Below are 18,136 nucleotides of genomic sequence, written 5' to 3'. Positions count from 1 at the left end.
AGCGGGCCTGAGGCCCGCGGTAAGACTTGCTCATCCCCCCATTACAAGCTTTGCCTACGTTCGGACCGTTTTGTGCCCGCGTTCGGACCCTTAAGCTCCTCACGTTATGGCCGCTCACGAAGGGGGAGAAAGCTGTAAGGGTTTAGGGCGTGCGCTTTATCTAGTAGTACGCAGCCACGTAGCGGAACTTAGAGCATGATTACTTCGAGGTAGCTATAGTTCATTTGTCACTAACTGTAGCCATCTTGGCTCAAGTTTTCCTTCTTCTCCTCTGCCTCGCGTTAGCCAATGTCGACGCCGTCGTCCTCATCGCAACCCCACAAAGAGTTTGCATGTTGCATCGATCATGTGCTGCTACTCAAATTGAGGAAAAAAACCCTTCCTTGAACGACGTGGCTCTCGAGGCTTCCTCAGCCCCAGGCGGTACGGAAAATTCTTCATTAGGTTTGGAAATTCTAAAGCCTCTGATCTTATTTATCATCCTGGCGATGTGGCGAAATGTTGGCGAAAGGAGGCTCAAGTATCAAGTTCGGACAAACTGTCCAGAGCGGGATCTAGGGCTGTCTTTGGACACTCTCCCTCGTCGAAAAGGCCGTTGACAGCTCTGTGTCTGAGTTGACTTGTCCAAAGGTCGCCTAATCTCTGGCATATTCGGACACGGCTGGGTGCATGTTTGAATCTGCAGGTGGGCTGTTTCAAATTCAATCGTCAATGTGAATTCCTAGAGCTCACCTTGACCACGAACCGTGCTGATGCCTCTATGAGGAACTCCAGCCCTAAGCAGTCGGATATTTAATCTTATACCACACCATGAGCACTTCCTGTATCTTCCGCGAATGGTTCATCCTCGTGCGTATGTCTCTTTGTCATCCACATGAGTTACGCGTAGTAGATCAGCACGTGAAATTACCCCAAGGAGTGACCAACCGTCTCCCAGGCAGTGTTTTCGTTACCTTCGTGCTGTTTGACGGCAGTTCGGGTAGATAGTGGTGTCGATTTGGCAGCTTTTGATAGTTTTACGGCCGATGAACCTTCTGATGGTATTAGTTATTACGTTGGTTGGGCGAGGGATTGGTGACGAAGGGATGGAGAAACTCTACAAGGACCATTTTTCAACGATGGACTACAATGAGGATGGTCTTGAGTCGATGCTTCTACTGGTCGTCGTTACTAAGACTTGTCAGGTTTAGTGGATATGCAGGAGCTACGCGCGTCTGTTTTGGACTACCCTATAGAGTTCTCTGATATAACCGAGCGGCATATGATTAATATTACCAGGGCGATGGATATCAATCAAGACGGCGTTCGTAATATGGGAGATTATCTATGTGGGCTGATCGAGTTGACTAACCTATCGCTGTCTACAGCTTTAGTGAAGTTAGAAAGGCTTTAGTTCTTGCCACTGACAAGAACTGAGCATGAACTTGCTTAGTAAATTGCTGGGAGAGTCTTATTATTAAGTTCCTCGATTCGGCCGTTTCGGCGCTCTGTTTTAGTCTGTGTGGTGCTTTGCGTGTTGAAGCCTCATGGAAGAGGACTCTCGTTGGGGATGAGTATTCCTTGTATGTGATTTGGGAGAATCGTCAGTGGATAAGCGGCTCCATTGAATAACTGCGTATTCGTAAATTTCTCAGTTACTTGGACGGAATATGTCGACGGAATGATGACTGCTCTAGGGCAAAACCTATAGTTTCCAGCCAGGCTTTGTCCACTTGGTATTTCCTCGTCTCAGCTCTGCGTTTGGATTGGGAGGAGTGATGGTAGTTCTCAGCACTATTAGGGACCGTTAACTCTTATATGATGCGATTTTCATTCAAAGTCACCCTCGCTGAGTTTTCCTGAACTCCTCTGATGAAGCGGCCGCAGTTTGATACGATCCTCCTGCTAAAGCGAAGCTACGATAGGAACTGCGTAGTGTCCACCACGTCTCCGGAGAGGTGGAGCTCGTTTAGTCCGCATTTTTAACCAATGATGATCGGTGTGTGGACGAGATGCTGAGGCTTGATTTTTAAGGGCGCCGGTCATAAGTGGGTGTAGATTCTACGTCTTGTCATCATAAGCCTTTGTTGATACATTTGAGATCGCGTCCCGAACTCGGCGCTTGAAGGAGTTGAGAGTTCTCTTACACATGTTTCGAAGCCGCGCACGTGGCCAAGTTTTTCGAAAAACCGCGGCAGGTGGCGGATTCAACAGAGTCGTGCTGGGCACCTCCTCAGACACTTGGTAGTTGGGTCTGCACGCACGCACAATTTGGGTTTTAGCCTGTGGTTTAGAGGTTTACGCTCTGCGCGATCCACTCGCTCGGCAATTTCAGAAATCGCATATTAACGTCCTCCCTGATCAGATCTGTGATTGTCGAGTATCGGTGCTTCTTCGTTTTAGTTTTTTGTTGGTTTTCTCTGCATATGCGACTTGGTTTTGTATCAGTCGTGGTACTGCATATTTTCTGTTCTGATGTGCTTCTCGTACGAGCCGACACGGAACGTGAGGAAATGTTCACCAAACATTTCCAGTCACTCGATGCCAACGAGGATGGTACTCTAGTTTTCCTCTTTTTCTATCAGTTTGTACTCTCTCTCTGTTAGGTTATGTTGACATGCAGGAAGTCAGGTCGTCCTTGCTTGGCATTTCTGATGATCAGTGGCTGTTAGCGGACCGGGACATGCTCCAAGCAGTGGGGAAATTGGATACTAATAATGACGGTTTAGGTAAGTTGATTTCTCGTAAGTCTGCAGCTATTGAGCCATTGTTGACAGTCACATGGGAAGAGTATATAGAAGCTGTATTGACTGATCACTAGGTCGGCGATGAAAGTAGTCGTTGACAAATCTTCATTTAGTTCTACTTGGCTTTAGCCGTAAGCCGTAAGCCTTTGACTATTATCATCAAAGTATTAATGTTGTGTTTTACTATTGCGTTTGAGCGGTGGTGCCTTTTGAAAGAGTCTATGCTGAGGTTGTTAGGTGAACCCGTGGCAAGACACTTCGGCTTTAGTCTGTGTGAGGTTGGTAGTACAAGGTGATTAAAAAAAGGACCTAACGGTCCTAATTTTCTCGGTGCGTGCGAATAACAGACAAATTCAGGCGCAATTTCGAAGCACTCAGTGAGCTAAGGTAGGACTAAGCCTAGGTTGGCTTTCATTCCAAGGAGTCGGTTTGAAATCATTCACTCCTCGAGTCGTCATCAGCATAGGAATATCGCATCGTTGTCCTGAGGAAAGTGTCGCGTATTCACATATCTGTCAGCCTGTCGGCAAAACTCGGCTCGTGGCCCTCTGGTCGAACGAACGAGGCCTTCTTATAGAAGGCTGATAGCCTTAACCGCCAAGTAAAAAATATAGAAGGCTTCTATATCTTTTTATTAACTTAGCGGTGAAGGTCTGATAGGGACATCAATTCCATGATGAAGGAATGCAATTTCACGGACAAGGATACGTGCTACTGTGGCACGAAGACAGGAGGGAGACCTTCAGTTAGCAGCCGCCCATTGGTGGCTATCATGATGGGAGGAGTCTATCGGGGATGTGGTGGAAGATGGTTGAATCATATCTCGTTCGCATAAAGGTCCTCAGAGCAGCAGCTTACCCTTCTTATTGTTGTGTTAGTCTGTTCGTCATCACCGACTCGTGAGTGTTTTTCTTACAATGCGGTCGTTCCTGCTGCTTTTCTGCGTGCTATCCCATATAGGGTCTGCGGTCGTGCATGGCACAGTTGAGGGTGTCGATGCGAAGACCATGGGTCGGTTTGACGACCAGATGCAGGAGATGGACCTTGATGGGAATGGTAACGCCAGCAGCATCAGCCGGGGACACAGCTGTGATCAGGTCGTGTAGATGCCCAGGAGATTCGCAGTATTTTCTTGGATATGTCGGATTCTTTCGTGGACAGATTTATGCAGAATATCGATCAGGATGAGGACGGCAGCTGTAGCGCTTCTACACTGCAACATTGTGTGTTTTTACGCTTTTTCTATCAGTTTCGCGCGATGAGTATTTCGACTATGCATTTTCAGAAGATTGAATATGAGTATTCAACACTACCCTATAAAAAGAGTTTCTACCACGAGAGCGTTGCTTGTGTTTTCCGCAAGGAATTTGTTTCTGAGCTCATCCCTCGAACTTTCAAGTCAATAACCCACCTGGGCTTCCATCGGGTATCCAGAAGATCCCGATCTGGTCCTGCAGTTCACAGTTACTGTAATCGGTTTGCTGGTGTCGTTGAGGACGATGATGTTGAGGAGCCTTATCTGACTTTGCTGTTATGCTTGTGGGCCCTTGTCTTCCTCAGCGACGACTAGAGCTTCTTTATCGAATGCATTGATGCGAGCGGTAGTCGGAGGCTCGTGTTTGTGATTTGCCCATTGAGATAACACTACACTAGATATAACTGCAGGAAGGCAGGCACCAGCAGTACAAGGCTTACAAGGCCCTGTCAAGGCAGCAGCAGCAGCAGCCTGGTCGAATTTAATCGATGTAGACTTTCTTCACCATGAGCATCATACTTAGGGATTCCTCCAAGAGAGACATTTTGTGTGCTACGGGGGATCGGGGCAGCGACAATGGTGATGCACGAGTATCTTCTACTCCCGATGTCAGCGGCCATAACCTCGCCATACTCTCTTTGTTATCTATACCTACTTCCTTCTAGTTATACGGCTTGCCCTGGACCAGTCCGTGTGCTCCTGTGACAGGAGTCCTGTCATTTGCTCTCATCGGGATCTCTTCGTTGTTGACCTACGCTTGGAGCGCTTCTTCATGACCATAAACTACCATATACCTGCCGCATGCGTTTGGTCAGCCAGGTATCCGTGGCCTCGAACATGGACGTGCTAAGATGGCATGCTGCGAGTATTCAGTTCATACGAACATTTTCGTCCGTCACATCGGCGTCGAGTGTAGTCGTCAATGGCCTTTCTTCCTGTCGAATCGACAGTACATATGAAAAACCGTAATTGTGGCATCATCTGTGAAGACTATCACAAAGATGTCGTTCTTGCTGCATTTCAATCGCTCGTGCCATGGCATCACTTCCAAGTCACTTCTCAGCGGCGACATCGCCTTTACCGCGAGGCATCATCCAGGCGCAAGCATCTCCTCAACGTGGTAAAAGGAGGAACCCTATCAGTGGCTTCACCATTGAAGAGGCTGAAGATGAACGCCTGAAGTTCATGAGGTGCTTCACTGACGGCATTGTGAGACGGCTTATACCCCAAGTTCCCTGCATTCATCTGCCAGGACGTCACTCGTGTGAGGGGGCGATCTACGGTCTCCGTATGGGAGAAGGTTGCCGACAAGCTGGTACACTATAACACTGTGTGAACAGCCAGGCAAGGCCGGTCCTTTCAGTCGCGTGATGGCGGTCCGGCACAGCTACTGAGAGACACCAGTCCGGCGCCCGTCGATGCGGCTTATTGGTGTGGTGCCTTTCCCTGGGATAATGAAGTCAGACGCAGGAACCAGTCGGTTCAGAGCCTTCGAGTCCTTGTTGAGGCTGACTGCCAAATTCGCAGGTTCACGTTCGGCAATCAGGGAGGGTTCCGACCCAACCAGCTGGAGACTATCAACGCCGTTCTGTCCAAGCGTGATGTCTTCCTCGTGATGCCCACAGGTGGTGGCAAAAGTCTCTGCTACCAGATACCAGCTCTGGTGAGCAGGGGCACATGAGAAATAAGGTTCCCGAGGGTTCGATAAAAATGGGAGAAATGTTCCTAATGTGATCACGTTCACCTGGGAAACTGTTGAGGAATGTGCTCCTAACCATACGTGGATAGTTCACAATGAGTTTCCTCCGGAAACATTAAAGATTCCTGGGTGACTCCCTGCTGGTGGGCCTCCTCTCCCTAATAGACCGTAACGTGGTTCAGGTGAATCACGAGGCTAGACGAGGTGGCACGACTGTTGTGATCTGTCCGCTGGTCTCGCTGATACTCGATCAAGAAGCACAACTCTCCCAATGTGGAATATTGTGTGCTGGCCTCAGCTCCTCAGCTGCCCATACAATGCCCCCAGTTGAGACCTTCAAGAAACTCTTCTCAGGAAAACTAAGAGTGAGTCTCCCAGTGTGGGGCAATACGCACATAGTGAACCACATACGTTGGTGGTGACAATACGGAAATACTGACAGAATTCTCATTCGTTTCTGTACACTTCTACCCGAATTGCATAGTAAGTGAGGAAACTCTCGAGCCCAGCTGAGGGGAGCGAACATATATTCCTCCAACACTGGAATTCCGTGCGAGTCAGTGGGGCAGGTGCTTTTCGTGACGCCCGAGAGGCTGTCGGCATCGAAACGCCTTCTGGATCTTCTAGCGGGTTTATATAGGAACAGTTTGCTCCACGGCTTCGTCGTTGATGAAGCCCATTGTGTTAGCCAATGGGGTCATGACTTTCGCGAGGACTATCTGCTGCTGGCCAACATCAGGAAGTAGGCATCATGACGATATGGCGTTCTTTGCTTTATCGCAGGACCTTCCCGGGAGTACCAATTCTTGCCATGACAGCTACTGCCAAACCTGATGTTATGAAAGATATCATGTTGCAACTTGGTGAGTGAGGAGTGTATTTTTGAAAATTCGAAAGATCAGTATTTTCCGCGGACTCAATTTTCCAAACTGAAAGTTCAACAACGCTTAGACTTAGTGATGGACTATTATATACTCGAGTGGGACGGTCATATTGGTGACCCCTACTTCTATATATAATAGAGTCCATCGATTCCCGCACTGCTACCGTGCCAATGCTATGGCTTTCTGTTGACCTACCACTCCACAATAGTATTAGTCATAACTCAGTCTCAATCCAATACTACTATTAGAGGACCATACAGTTGCTCACCTGTTCAGCAGTAGTCTTCGTGGTGGGCCATTGCCGGTATCGAGCCTAGGTATGCCTACCTCCAGCACAGTTGTTATCCGAACTTCGCTGAATCGGACTAATATCTCCTACTCCGTCGTGAAGAGACCATCTAAGGGCAAAATGTTAGAGTCTCTCGCTGGGAAAATCAGGGAGTAAGGCATGGAGAACTCTACGAAGGCGACGAATGGTGCCTTGCAGGTTGAGTGGGAAGGATGGTAGAGGCAGTGGCATCATCTACTGCATGAGCAAGAAGGACTGTGAACAGGTCTCGACAGGTCTAAGAGCTTACAGCATTAAGGCTGCGGTCTATCATGCCGACTTGCCACAGTCCATCAGGGACACCAATCAGAAGCTCTGGATGGACAACGAGGTGGGGCGGGCCGGAAGGGCATGGGAAAAGAACTCCTTGTGCCGAATGGACCTATGAGGGTCTCCTGGTTGGCATTTTTCCTCCCTGGCTGATCAATTCGCGACAGAGCTCGTTTCCCAATCTTACACCTGAAAAATGGTAGAAATTGACTATTTCTAAATAGAGTCTTCCAAACTCCATATTTGAAAACGTGTTCCAAATTGGCATCGACCGGAACGGGATTCGAATTGAAGTATCCCCCATTTCAACTTGCTAAATATGTGTTAAGTGCATGCATGAGAGTGACCCTTATGATAGATCCAAGTTATGGCGGCGACTGTGGCCTTTGGTATGGGTATCAACAAGAGGGACGTCCGCTTTGTTATCCACTATAGTATGCCCAAGACCCTCGAGGCCTTCTATCAGGAAAGCGGCCGAGCCGGCAGAGACGGCCGACCATCCTACTCTGTGATGTACACTCTAAGTCGACTATTGCTGCTGTAGTCAGTTGACTGTTTGCAGATACTACGACTACTACTCCAAGAATAGGAACCAATGGTTGATCGAACAAGGCGGGGACAGATCTCGAGCCGGGATTTCCACTCACGCACGCCACGAATTAATTGGCGAGCAGAAGAAGTCTCTGCTGGCCCTCGTGGCATATTGCGAGTCGGGGACACAGTGTCGACGTATCATACTGTTGAAGTATCTGGGAACGGAGGCGGGCCCAGTGGCCACCTGCCTCGACAGCAACAGTCTACCATGTGATGTCTGCATCGAACAACAACAAGTGCGTTCCTAGTCGTCCTGTGCCCACAAAATCGCTATGTTTTCCCAAGAACCGCATCATGGCATTTCGATCATTTAGTGTTGGAATAGGTGTTTGCTTCCCTCAGATGAGCTTGAGAGTTTTCTCACTGATTTTGGGAGTTTGTATACGAATTTGGGTAGAAGTGTGCAGAAACCAATAAGAATTTTCACAAATTTTCTCACAATTTTCACACTGTCACCAACACATGTAGTTGACCCTGTACATATTTTGCCACACTGCCGTCATCATGACCGCCACAAACATCTAATTTTTTATCAAGAATTAGCGTTGTGAGTTATCAGCATTGGCAGGCCTCAGGCTGGTCTTGGTGGTAGCAGCGTACTGGAGGCAAGATGCGAGGCGGAGGCAATGGCTATTGTATCGTTGTGTGAGGAAGCTGTGTCCAGAGGCATAAAGCCAACTTTGTGTTCCCTAAAGGTGGGGTCATTGTGATAGTCCTATCACGCTCGTGGCCTCATTCACTTCAGGATGCTGCGATCGGCTCGACCGCCAAGTCATTGTTGCCAGCCTGGCGGTCTCTACCTTCATTCGCCTGTTTGGCGTCCAATGAGCCACCGTTTACTGGTCCCCTGGTAGGGTACCGGTCGATGCCACCTCTCGAGTCGGTCTTAGGTCCTCTCGCTATTGCGAGCTATGGTTGTGGAAGGCGTCCTGGTCGAGGAGGTTGTCTCCATCGGCATGCATGGCACCTTCGCAGCTTACGTAAGGGTAGGCGAGCGTAGTGCGTGCTCACGTGTGGCTATCGTTCGACGAGAGAACAAACGCAGCAAGAAGACGCCGAGGTCCACTAGGAGACCGCAGTGGTCGAGTCCTGGCAGTGGACGTGCGGGACGTCGGGAGTGGGAGGCGAGAAGGGCTCTGTTAGAGACGAGGAAAAAACTGTCGGAATTGAATGGCATAATGCGGGCTGATGCCGTCTTCAGTGATGCTGTGGTAGAGGAGTGCATACAGATGATGCCGACCACACTCGAACAACTCTGTCAAGTACAGGGTCTTGGCGAGTTCCGAGTAGAGGCCTATGGCCCTGCCATTTTGGAGGCTTTGGCGGGCTTGTCTGAAGATCCGCAACCAACACGATTCGATAGTGACGATACCGAGTCGCGGACAGCTTTAGATATGCCCTCTCTCGGGAAAGAGAGCCGTGCGATACCTGATTGTAGGACTGTCACCGGGCAGCAGGAAGTACAATGCGCCACTCGAATAGGACAGTCCCATGTTCGTTCGGAAAGAGATAACTCGGGAAAGAGCAAGAGGTCGGAGCTCTTTGCCTTCCAGGATGTTGCTCTGGCAGCGTGGCGGAGCGACTCCGGCGGTAGTTTTTTCCCTAACAGGGAACTGCTTTCGAACAGGCAGCTAGAGCCTTCACCCTTACCGATGCGAGCTGAAGCAGTTACCCCAGCAGAGGGTGCGCCGAAACGCAGAGTGGGCTTCTATGATCACTTATTCGATGGACTCTTTTAGCCTTATGGCAATGCATGTGATGTTGTTCGATCTCACCTGTTGGGAGCAGCTCATGCTTGTCGAGTTGCTCAGTGGCCTCACCAAGGCCTGGGAATGTATCTACCGTCGAACATGGTTGCCCGTGAGGGCATCTCCACGTCGGTGAGAAGAACTCCGAAGGGGCCTCGTATCCATATAGCGCGTACAAGACTCTCCGATATGCAAAGCTTACCCGTCTATCAACCACGAATCAGTAGTCGACACTTGTAACAGTAGGACCGATGAAAATGACACTGACCGGAGCAGCAAGCGCCCACCTGTGAGGTTCTGGTCGGGACTGGTAATCTCCCCGCCGCTATGAAACAAACAACCAGCGGAGCTCGAGAGCTCTTGGAAGTTCCCTGTGAATTTGCGACTTTTTAGTCGTTGGCAGTATCAACTTGGCACTGCGGTTCGAACAGTAGGGTCTAGGTCCTGCGCATCGAAGTCGTAGGTGTACAGTCCACCTTCCTCTAAACAAATTCTGTTGAGCTCTCCTTACTGAGAAGTAGAATTATCAGATAATCTAAAATATATTCTGACGTCGTTTGTCAAAGGTAGAGTAAAGAATTAAGGGTAAAGAATTTCTATCATGTAATACATCAGAGAAACAGAGGCAAAAGATCTTTTGCATGTGGTCTTTTGCCTCTGTTTCGGTCTTTTTCGCTGAAAATCGCTACTTGAGGTGACCACGGCGAGGAACAAGGTATTCTTCGGAGGGATTCTATGCAACATCATGTGTCTTAAGTATTAATGCTGTTGTTCTCGGACTGCTCCGAATACATAGTAGGTAATTAGATTGCCCAGCATTTGAGGATTGGGATTGCTCGAAGGAACTCGGAAGGAGATCCCTTCACCCTCTTCAAGTGCGTCGCAGCGTTTCTGGGTATTTTACGACAATTGCAAGTATATGCGATGATAAAACTCAACATCAAATTCCACGGGAAAGTGGCCTCCGATGATACGCGACCGACGACATACTAGAAGATACACATAATGAATGTCGATCGGCTCATGAATGTAACGTATGACGAATATAACTACGCAAATGGATGATATGAATGGGAGATTATCGCGGGGATCGCGACAAGAGTGCATACCGCGAATCTTCAAAGTCGGCCGTTTCACGCGCTTGAAAAAGAAAACCTCTAGGGTTGGGCTTGTGTAGTAACCACTTGAGCAGTAGTATCCGCAGTAGTGGCCGCAGTAGTGGCTCTCTGAGTAGTAGGAACAACTGTTGTAATAGCCCGAGTCGTGGGAGCTAGAGTAGTTCCGACTTGTGTGGTAGGAGCCGCAGTGGTAACAGCCTGAGTTGTGGGAGCGACAGAAGTAACAGCCTGAGTAGTAGGAGCCACAGTGGTAACAGCCTGAGTAGTAGGAGCCACAGTGGTAACAGCCTGAGTAGTAGCAGCCACAGTGGTAGCAGCCTGAGTAGTAGCAGCCACAGTGGTAGCAGCCTGAGTAGTAGGAGCCACAGTGGTAACAGCCTGAGTTGTAAGAGCCACAGTAGTTCCCGCTTGTGTGGTAGGAGTCGCAGTGGTGACAGCCTGAGTTGTAGGAGCCACAGTGGTAACAGCCTGAGTAGTAGGAGGCACAGTGGTAACAGCCTGAGTAGTAGGAGGCACAGTGGTAATAGCCTGAGTTGTAGGAGGCACAGTGGTAATAGCCTGAGTTGTAGGAGGCACAGTGGTAACAGCCTGAGTTGTAGGAGTCACAGTAGTAACAACCTGAGTTGTAGGAGTCAAAGTAGTGGCCGACTGCGTGGTGACAATCTGAGATGTCGCAGAGGAAATAGTAGTAGCCTGGGTAGTCGGCGTCACAGATGGGATCGATGTAGTCGGGGTTGTAGTCTCACCGAAGTTGCTGCAGACGCTCGGACCACAAGGCTGATCACCATCGTAACAGACAGGCACGTGGAGCCACCACTTGCAGTACGACACGCGATCAAAAGAAAGGTCAGGATTAATAGCGGTACAGTAAGCATCGCAGTTGGAGCTGGGACCAACATGTGCATCAGGAGGACCTTCGGTGGGAGCAGGAGTGCCGGTGGGACAATCCGATGGGCCACAAGATTGATCGCCACCCTGACAGACAGGCTCGTTCTTCCACCACTTACAGTACGAAGTTGGCCCATTGAGACCGACGCAGTAGGCGTTGCAGGGGGCAGACTCGTAGGGGTGCGCACCCGCTGGGAGAGAAGGTGTGGGAGCAGGAGGCCACGTCTGGGAGGTGCATACAGTTTGATCACCACATGGTTGATCGCCACCAAGACAAGTAGGGCGAGGAAGCCACCACTTGCAGTATGAAGCCTCATCATTGAGACTCTGGCACATCGTGTCACAGGCAGGCTCATACGTTCCATCACCAGTTGGTACTACGTCAGTCGGTGTTACGGTGATAGCGGGACCACAGATAGCTATTGTACCACAAGGCTGATCGCCTCCCTGGCACGTGGGTGGGCTAAGATCAAGTTTACAGTAAGAAGCACCCCCATTAAGCCCCTGGCAGTAGATATCACAGGTGCTCTGCAAAGTTGGAGCATCAATCGTGGTAGGCGGGACTGTAGTCGCGGGAACCGAGGTGGTAGTGCTGACTTGGAGACGACGTAGAGCCCCTGATACCGCTGAAGGAAGAACACAGGCGATGAATAGTGTGTGCATGATGACTAGGACTGAGCGAAACCCTGATAGTACGCGTGACTAAACACCATCATGACCGTGATCTCATGCTGTGTGGACTTACTCAAACACTGTGATACATCTAGGAGCGTACACATCATCTGTCTCCGAGTAAGATAGTCCAATTTGATCTGCGTGGTATAGACTCGAAGTCAAGATCGATTTGACTGAAACGGAAAGATTCTACTATCTTCCACCGTGCGCAACTCTTTTACCGTGCGCAGGTCCTCCACGGGACGGTGCCAGAAGTCGGCACACAGAAGTCCACAAAGTACCAACCGCATAATCCTATCCACCAATTGGGCAAATTCGATGACCATGGTCTCACGTGGCTATTCCAGGGCCTCAATCCTTCCACACTCGTGAAGACTCGTACAGACTCGGACAAATTGTCAGCAAGCCTTGCGTGAGTCCGGCTAGCTGGCAGGCCAGAGCTCGGGACTGCTCCAATGCTGGGAGTCGACAATAACAAGATGGCATCAAGAATTCATTCGAATCAGATTCCGAAGGATTCATTTGAATCAGATTCCGGAGACGTTGTGTTACATACACATTTGCGTTATTAGCACACTCTCGACAACCTGGCGAATAGAGCTTTCCTGACCAATTATTCAACAATCGAATCAAGATAGGTTTTTTGAGAAGCGCGGTCGATACGCATACTGCAAATGGGCGTTTGTAAGATAATGCTGTCCGCGATCGATGTCACAAAACTCCGGTGACACACCTGTGCGATTTGATGAACCTCCGTCTGAAAGTTCCTGGCTTGCTCTGGCTGCCGATTACACTGCTTTCAGATGGAATGCGCCCATATGTGATCCCGAGTCTTCCACGACATCCGACCACATACAATTACGTTGCAGTCGCGGACCGAACAAAGTGAAACGAAGCGCGAATTCGTGATTAGTGCACCTCGTGTTTTCACCATATCGCATCGCGTCTAAGAACCGCTCCGAGCTATGTCGCTAGTACCCAAGATCATCGAACTCGACACCAAATTACATGGAATATTACTCCATCCCCATCCAATCGGATGATGCATGAGCGGGAACGTACTGAAAGATACACATAATGAATGTCGAGCCAACCGGCTCTCAAGTATCAGTTGGAACTACACAAATGGATGAAATCATGTCATTGACATGGATGGATGATTATCGCAGGGTCGTGCCAAACTAGCATACCGCGAATCTTCAAGGTCTGCCGTTTCACGCGCTCGAAGATAAGAACCTCTAGGGTTGGGCTTCTGTAGTTACCACTTGAGTAGTAGCCGCAGTAGTGGCTCTCTGAGTGGTAGGAACAACCGTTGTTATAGCCCGAGTCGTGAGAGCCAGAGTAGTTCCCGCTTGTATGGTAGGACCCGCAGTGGTGGACGCCTGAGTTGTAGGAGCCACAGTGGTGGCCGCCAGAGTTGTAGGAGCCACAGAGGTAACAGCCCGAGTTGTAGGAGCCACAGAGGTAACAGCCCGAGTTGTAGGAGCCACGGTGGTGGCCGCCTGAGCTGTAGCAGCCACGGTGGTAGCCGATTGGGTGGTGGCAGTCTGAGAGGTCGAAGAGGGAATAGTAGTAACCTGAGTCGTGGGAGCCGCAGTGGTTCCCACTTGTGTGGTAGGAGTCGCAGTGGTAACAGCCTGAGTAGTAGGAGCCACAGTGGTAGCAGCCTGAGTTGTAGGAGGCACAGTGGTAATGGCCTGAGTTGTAGGAGGCACAGTGGTGGCCGATTGCGTTGTGACAGTCTGAGAAGTCGAAGAGGGAATAGTAGTAGCCTGTGTGGTGGGAGTCGCAGTGTTGACAGCCTGAGTTGTAGGAGCCACAGTGGTAACAGCCTGAGTAGTAGGAGCCACAGTGGTAACAACCTGAGTTGTAGGAGCCACAGTGGTAACAACCTGAGTTGTAGGAGGCACAGTAGTAACAGCCTGAGTTGTAGCAACCACAGAGGTGGCCGCCTGAGTTGTAGCAGCCACGGTGGTTACCGATTGGGTGGTGGCAGTCTGAGAGGTCGAAGAGGGAGTAGTAGTAGCCTGAGTTGTGGGAGCCGCAGTGGTTCCCGCTGGTGTGGTAGGAGCCACAGTGGTAACAGCCTGAGTAGTAGGAGGCACAGTGGTAACAGCCTGAGTAGTAGGAGCCACAGTGGTAACAGCCTGAGTAGTAGGAGCCACAGTGGTAACAGCCTGAGTAGTAGGAGCCACAGTGGTAACAGCCTGAGTAGTAGGAGTCACAGTGGTAACAGCCTGAGTAGTAGGAGTCACAGTGGTAACAGCCTGAGTAGTAGGAGCCCCAGTGGTAACAGCCTGAGTAGTAGGAGCCACAGTAGTAACAACCTGAGTTGTAGGAGTCAAAGTAGTGGCCGACTGCGTGGTGACAATCTGAGATGTCGCAGAGGAAATAGTAGTAGCCTGGGTAGTCGGCGTCACAGATGGGATCGATGTAGTCGGGGTTGTAGTCTCACCGAAGTTGCTGCAGACGCTCGGACCACAAGGCTGATCACCATCGTAACAGACAGGCACGTGGAGCCACCACTTGCAGTACGACACGCGATCAAAAGAAAGGTCAGGATTAATAGCGGTACAGTAAGCATCGCAGTTGGAGCTGGGACCAACATGTGCATCAGGAGGACCTTCGGTGGGAGCAGGAGTGCCGGTGGGACAATCCGATGGGCCACAAGATTGATCGCCACCCTGACAGACAGGCTCGTTCTTCCACCACTTACAGTACGAAGTTGGCCCATTGAGACCGACGCAGTAGGCGTTGCAGGGGGCAGACTCGTAGGGGTGCGCACCCGCTGGGAGAGAAGGTGTGGGAGCAGGAGGCCACGTCTGGGAGGTGCATACAGTTTGATCACCACATGGTTGATCGCCACCAAGACAAGTAGGGCGAGGAAGCCACCACTTGCAGTATGAAGCCTCATCATTGAGACTCTGGCACATCGTGTCACAGGCAGGCTCATACGTTCCATCACCAGTTGGTACTACGTCAGTCGGTGTTACGGTGATCGCGGGACCACAAATAGCTATTGTACCACAAGGCTGATCACCTCCCTGGCACGTGGGTGGGCTAAGATCAAGTTAACAGTAAGAAGCACCCCCGTTAAGCCCCTGGCAGTAGATATCACAGGTGTTCTGTAAAGTTGGAGCATCAATCGTGGTAGGCGGGACTGTAGTCGCGGGAACCGAGGTGGTAGTGCTGACTTGGAGACGACGTAGAGCCCCTGATACCGCTGAAGGAAGAACACAGGCGATGAATAGTGTGTGCATGATGACTAGGACTGAGCGAAACCCTGATAGCACGCGTGACTAAACACCATCATGACCGAGATCTCATGCTGTGTGGACTTACTCAAACACTGTGCTACATCTAGGAGCGTACACATCATCTGTCTCCGAGTAAGATAGTCCAATTTGATCTGCGTGGTATAGACTCGAAGTCAAGATGGATTTGACTGAAACGGAAAGATTCTACTATCTTCCACCGTGCGCAACTCTTTCACCGTGCGCAGGTCCTCCACTGGACGGTGCCAGAAGTCGGCACACAGAAGTCCACAAAGTACCAACCGCACAATCCTATTCACCAATTGAGCAAAGTCGATGACCATGGTCTCACGTGGCTATTCCAGGGCCTCAATCCTTCCACACTCGTGAAGACTCGTACAGGCTCGGACAAATTGTCAGCAAGCCTTGCGTGAGTCCGGCTAGCTGGCAGGCCAGAGCTCGGGACTGCTCCAATGCTGGGAGTCGACAATAACAAGATGGCATCAAGAATTCATTCGAATCAGATTCCGAAGGATTCATTTGAATCAGATTCCGGAGACGTTGTGTTACATACACATTTGCGTTATTAGCACACTCTCGACAACCTGGCGAATAGAGCTTTCCTGACCAATTATTCAACAATCGAATCAAGATAGGTTTTTTGAGAAGCGCGGTCGATACGCATACTGCAAATGGGCGTTTGTAAGATAATGCTGTCCGCGATCGATGTCACAAAACTCCGGTGACACACCTGTGCGATTTGATGAACCTCCGTCTGAAAGTTCCTGGCTTGCTCTGGCTGCCGATTACACTGCTTTCAGATGGAATGCGCCCATATGTGATCCCGAGTCTTCCACGACATCCGACCACATACAATTACGTTGCAGTCGCGGACCGAACAAAGTGAAACGAAGCGCGAATTCGTGATTAGTGCATCTCGTGTTTTCACCATATCGCATCGCGTCTAAGAACCGCTCCGAGCTATGTCGCTAGTACCCAAGATCATCGAACTCGACACCAAATTACATGGAATATTACTCCATCCCCATCCAATCGGATGATGCATGAGCGGGAACGTACTGAAAGATACACATAATGAATGTCGAGCCAACCGGCTCTCAAGTATCAGTTGGAACTACACAAATGGATGAAATCATGTCATTGACATGGATGGATGATTATCGCAGGGTCGTGCCAAACTAGCATACCGCGAATCTTCAAGGTCTGCCGTTTCACGCGCTCGAAGATAAGAACCTCTAGGGTTGGGCTTCTGTAGTTACCACTTGAGTAGTAGCCGCAGTAGTGGCTCTCTGAGTGGTATGAACAACCGTTGTTATAGCCCGAGTCGTGAGAGCCAGAGTAGTTCCCGCTTGTATGGTAGGACCCGCAGTGGTGGACGCCTGAGTTGTAGGAGCCACAGTGGTGGCCGCCAGAGTTGTAGGAGCCACAGAGGTAACAGCCCGAGTTGTAGGAGCCACAGAGGTAACAGCCGGTGTTGTAGGAGCCACAGAGGTAACAGCCCGAGTTGTAGGAGCCACAGAGGTAACAGCCCGAGTTGTAGGAGCCACAGAGGTAACAGCCCGAGTTGTAGGAGCCACAGTGGTGGCCGCCAGAGTTGTAGGAGCCACAGAGGTAACAGCCCGAGTTGTAGGAGCCACAGAGGTAACAGCCTGAGTAGTAGGAGCCACAGTGGTAACAACCTGAGTTGTAGGAGCCACAGTGGTAACAACCTGAGTTGTAGGAGGCACAGTAGTAACAGCCTGAGTTGTAGCCTCCACAGAGGTGACAGCCTGAGTTGTAGCAACCACAGTGGTGGCCGCCTGAGTTGTAGCAGCCACGGTGGTTACCGATTGGGTGGTGGCAGTCTGAGAGGTCGAAGAGGGAGTAGTAGTAGCCTGAGTTCTGGGAGCCGCAGTGGTTCCCGCTGGTGTGGTAGGAGCCACAGTGGTAACAGCCTGAGTAGTAGGAGCCACAGTGGTAACAGCCTGAGTAGTAGGAGGCACAGTGGTAACAGCCTGAGTAGTAGGAGCCACAGTGGTAACAGCCTGAGTAGTAGGAGCCACAGTGGTAACAGCCTGAGTAGTAGGAGTCACAGTGGTAACAGCCTGAGTAGTAGGAGTCAAAGTAGTGGCCGACTGCGTGGTGACAATCTGAGATGTCGCAGAGGAAATAGTAGTAGCCTGGGTAGTCGGCGTCACAGATGGGATCGATGTAGTCGGGGTTGTAGTCTCACCGAAGTTGCTGCAGACGCTCGGACCACAAGGCTGATCACCATCGTAACAGACAGGCACGTGGAGCCACCACTTGCAGTACGACACGCGATCAAAAGAAAGGTCAGGATTAATAGCGGTACAGTAAGCATCGCAGTTGGAGCTGGGACCAACATGTGCATCAGGAGGACCTTCGGTGGGAGCAGGAGTGCCGGTGGGACAATCCGATGGGCCACAAGATTGATCGCCACCCTGACAGACAGGCTCGTTCTTCCACCACTTACAGTACGAAGTTGGCCCATTGAGACCGACGCAGTAGGCGTTGCACGGGGCAGACTCGTAGGGTGCGCACCAGCTGGGAGAGAAGTGTGGGAGCAGAGGCCACGTCTGGGAGTGCATACAGTTTGATCACCACATGGTTGATCGCCACCAAGACAAGTAGGCGAGGAAGCCACCACTTGCAGTATGAAGCCTCATCATTGAGACT

At 50.4% G+C, this 18,136-nt stretch overlaps 6 protein-coding genes across 6 annotated transcripts in view; 3 read left to right on the top strand and 3 right to left on the bottom strand.

Moving 5' to 3' along the window:
• Window positions 1-3,643: 3,643 nt before the first annotated feature.
• Window positions 3,644-4,019, top strand: Pmar_PMAR017716 (hypothetical protein; the record flags this gene model as incomplete). Its single annotated transcript, XM_002776796.1, has 3 exons — window positions 3,644-3,782; window positions 3,824-3,925; window positions 3,976-4,019. 3 exons carry the CDS (start codon window positions 3,644-3,646, stop codon window positions 4,017-4,019), a joined length of 285 nt encoding a protein of 94 aa, XP_002776842.1.
• A 997-nt stretch (window positions 4,020-5,016) lies between these two features.
• On the top strand, window positions 5,017-8,004 carry Pmar_PMAR017715 (ATP-dependent DNA helicase recQ, putative; the record flags this gene model as incomplete). The annotated part of the gene is made up of 10 exons (XM_002776795.1): window positions 5,017-5,190; window positions 5,234-5,296; window positions 5,345-5,644; window positions 5,863-6,045; window positions 6,250-6,422; window positions 6,464-6,543; window positions 6,882-7,005; window positions 7,052-7,223; window positions 7,521-7,675; window positions 7,725-8,004. The coding sequence occupies 10 exons, from the start codon at window positions 5,017-5,019 to the stop codon at window positions 8,002-8,004; spliced, it is 1,704 nt and encodes a 567-aa protein (XP_002776841.1).
• A 930-nt stretch (window positions 8,005-8,934) lies between these two features.
• On the top strand, window positions 8,935-9,495 carry Pmar_PMAR017714 (hypothetical protein; the record flags this gene model as incomplete). Its single annotated transcript, XM_002776794.1, has 1 exon — window positions 8,935-9,495. The coding sequence occupies one exon, from the start codon at window positions 8,935-8,937 to the stop codon at window positions 9,493-9,495; it is 561 nt and encodes a 186-aa protein (XP_002776840.1).
• Window positions 9,496-10,661: 1,166 nt separating this feature from the next.
• On the bottom strand, window positions 10,662-12,173 carry Pmar_PMAR017713 (hypothetical protein; the record flags this gene model as incomplete). Its single annotated transcript, XM_002776793.1, has 1 exon — window positions 10,662-12,173. The coding sequence occupies one exon, from the start codon at window positions 12,171-12,173 to the stop codon at window positions 10,662-10,664; it is 1,512 nt and encodes a 503-aa protein (XP_002776839.1).
• Window positions 12,174-13,423: 1,250 nt separating this feature from the next.
• Pmar_PMAR017712 (Glycoprotein X precursor, putative) lies at window positions 13,424-15,118 on the bottom strand (the record flags this gene model as incomplete). The annotated part of the gene is made up of 1 exon (XM_002776792.1): window positions 13,424-15,118. One exon carries the CDS (start codon window positions 15,116-15,118, stop codon window positions 13,424-13,426), a length of 1,695 nt encoding a protein of 564 aa, XP_002776838.1.
• Window positions 15,119-16,695: 1,577 nt separating this feature from the next.
• The window catches only part of Pmar_PMAR017711 (conserved hypothetical protein), a gene marked incomplete at both ends in the record, with an annotated part of 6,852 nt that continues 5,411 nt past the window's right edge, over window positions 16,696-18,136 (bottom strand). The window contains one exon of the mRNA XM_002776791.1: window positions 16,696-18,036. Within this exon, the coding sequence (XP_002776837.1) occupies window positions 16,696-18,036 (1,341 nt within the window). The remainder of the gene's footprint in view (window positions 18,037-18,136) is intronic.

Source organism: Perkinsus marinus, assembly GCF_000006405.1.
Source record: "Perkinsus marinus ATCC 50983 genomic scaffold scf_1104296953018, whole genome shotgun sequence".
Classification (NCBI taxonomy): domain Eukaryota; phylum Perkinsozoa; order Perkinsida; family Perkinsidae; genus Perkinsus; species Perkinsus marinus.
The sequence above is the reverse complement of the archived record's forward strand: the minus strand, read 5'-3'. Positions and strand labels throughout refer to the sequence as shown.